Genomic DNA, 2,500 nt, shown 5'->3' on the forward strand with positions numbered 1-2,500 from the left:
CCAGTGAGGGAGGGTGCAGTGTGAAAGGGAGGGGGAGGAGAGCGGAGGCTGGTTGTTGCAGTGATGCCGTGGTGGTTCTGTCTTGGAGCCAGGTTGAATCGGATAAGAAAGAGCGGCTAGCGTTAATGCGTAATCCTCATGAATTAGCTCATTGATAATTGTGGAGCAAAGGGCATAGGTCATCTACAGCTATTACAACTTGATTTTTAACGCAATGCAACAATTTATTAAGTCAAAAAGTAACTGTCCCTGTGTGCTTCTTGGCGGTGATTACATAACGCCCCTCCATTCAGTAAAAGGGGGGTTTTCCCATACACTGCGTGACTTTGTGGTGTCAAACTGGTGACATCTGGTACCGCTATTGTGTCCCAGCTGCTTTTAGGTACAACGTGCACAGATCAATAACCCAGTGTACAGTGCTAAACAAATTCAGCGGCTACACTGAGTGTCCAATTTAATGTTTACTCAGTCCACACATGTAAACTCAACAATTGGACAAACAATGCATTTTTAATCAATGTGCATCACTATACAGAACAAAAAGTTTAATAGAAAACACAATCTGCATTGTAAATTACCACTTTAACATATTTAAAATAGCAGAACATTAATAAAACATATTACTTGAATTTTTTATTTTTTTTTACTTTTTGGTAAGTGTTCTTTAATCACTGGGGTCTAGGTTTTCTCGGGAGGCTGAGCACCATTTAGTTCCCAAAAAACTTTACAATCATCATTTTGGCCCTCTAGTGGCCTCGGGGCCCTAAGCAAGCTGCTTAGTCTGCTGAGCAGTTGGGACTGCCTCGAGGCTGTAGACAGTGACTGAAATATCTGAATGTTCAAAAACCTCCTTCAGAATCTCAGAAACGCGCTTCCACTCTAGTCTGTCTAGGCCACAGCCAATTCTGTCAACAACAGAAAAAAAAACATATATTATAATTTATAAGAACATAATTTAACATGAAGTTTAGCTTGAAAAAAAAAAAAAAAAAAGGTAATACTGTAAAATATAATACCAACCTGGGCATTGACACTTTGGATACCGCATTGATAAGACAATGAGATTTCATATCTTCTAAGCTCTGTTTCAGACTGTCATATGTTGGTTTGTGGTTGTATATTTTCTTTGTAATCTGCAGACATGTCATAGGATAAGGTTCAAAGTGTTTCATTGCTATTGAGCTGAATACAACAAATAAGTGAATGTTTCTGTTTTGTCCTTTTTTATGGCTCAGTGGTTTCCAAAGTGGGGATCAGGAGGCAATGAGGTGAGGGTCACAGGATATTTGGAAAGACATTTTTAGAATGTTTACACCATTTTATTTATCTCAGTATATTTTAGTGAAATTTGGTCAAATAGCACAATAAAGTACTCAATTAACACAATCCTGAAATTATTACAAATGAAAAAATGCCTTGGGCTGGTTGCATGGTTATTTTGGAAGCCTCAGCCTGAAACGTTTGGGAACCTCTGGCAAAGATGGACATTTATTTTTTTATCTTCTTTTGCTGACGTACCAGATAGTACACAAAGCGACTGCCTCTTTTCAGTACAGCACACTGCCCCACCTGCTTCTCTGTTTAAAATAAACATCATAACCAACAAGGTGTTTTAAGTTCAGAAATTAAAGGGTCCATAATACGCCATTTTCTGATCTTTGTTTAAATGTTGTTTCCTCATCAAAAACATCCTTGGTGTTGTGTTTTGTTTGATTCACACATGGTTAACACACAAAACCGTGCATACTTAGGTGGAGTTCTTCTCGCAAACAGAAAGTACTCTCTTCCACTTTGTAATGTCATGTGGCAATAGAGGTGTTCCACTGAGTTTTTAAACTCCATATATCTTCACTAAAATAATTTTAGAATTTCAGCCCTGGATTTGCCCATCTCCACTGAACAAAAGTCATGTTTTGCTAAGGAGGCTGTTAACTTGAAAACTACCTTGTCATGACATCGCAAGGTGAATAGAGATGTAGCCAGACTAATAGTAAAGGGTTAACATGTGTGAAGGAAAGAAAACACTACTCCAGGTTTGTTTGATTTATGAAGTATCATCATCATGACTAAAAACTCACAAGAGTAAATTTTGCATAATTTATAATTATTGTCCTGGAAAAGGATGACTCACTCTGTCCCTTTAAATCCTCCACTCCACCAAACTTCTTTTTGAACATGACAGCGATGCCTGCCCCCATGCGGCAGTCTTCGCTGATGCAGTGGGCCAAGGACTCATCCAGAGGGCAGGAGAACAGGTCCCCGGAAACATAATTGATGCTCCAAGTGCCTTCTGAACACTGGGCAGCAGGGGGGAGTGTTGCAGGCAATCTGAATTTAACATAAAACACAACATGAAGAAAAAATAATGAGAATACTGATCTTGTAAACTATTACTGTTTAAAGTTATTATTTTTGCCAAAAAAAAATTCAACTGCAGCATAATAGTAGTTATATTTACTCTTGGTGAGGATTTTCTCTCATCACTGGGGTCTTGGTTTTC

At 38.4% G+C, this 2,500-nt stretch overlaps 1 protein-coding gene across 3 annotated transcripts in view; it reads right to left on the bottom strand.

Annotated features, from left to right (window-relative positions):
* Positions 1–491: 491 nt before the first annotated feature.
* Positions 492–2,500, bottom strand: part of oard1 (O-acyl-ADP-ribose deacylase 1) — a 3,717-nt gene continuing 1,708 nt past the window's right edge. For all 3 annotated transcript variants that reach the window (XM_020929805.2, XM_055164388.1, XM_055164389.1), the window contains 5 exons: positions 2,459–2,500; positions 2,132–2,328; positions 1,519–1,577; positions 1,021–1,133; positions 492–905 (listed from right to left, as the gene is read on the bottom strand). The exon at positions 2,459–2,500 is cut by the window's right edge and continues 105 nt beyond it. In XM_020929805.2, coding sequence (XP_020785464.2) covers positions 764–905; positions 1,021–1,133; positions 1,519–1,577; positions 2,132–2,328; positions 2,459–2,500 — 553 coding nt within the window. In that variant the 3' untranslated portion in view covers positions 492–763. The remainder of the gene's footprint in view (positions 906–1,020; positions 1,134–1,518; positions 1,578–2,131; positions 2,329–2,458) is intronic.

Source organism: Boleophthalmus pectinirostris, unplaced genomic scaffold (assembly GCF_026225935.1).
Source record: "Boleophthalmus pectinirostris isolate CB_2022bp ecotype Guang Dong unplaced genomic scaffold, ASM2622593v1 HiC_scaffold_667, whole genome shotgun sequence".
In the NCBI taxonomy this organism is placed as follows: Eukaryota; Metazoa; Chordata; class Actinopteri; order Gobiiformes; family Gobiidae; genus Boleophthalmus; species Boleophthalmus pectinirostris.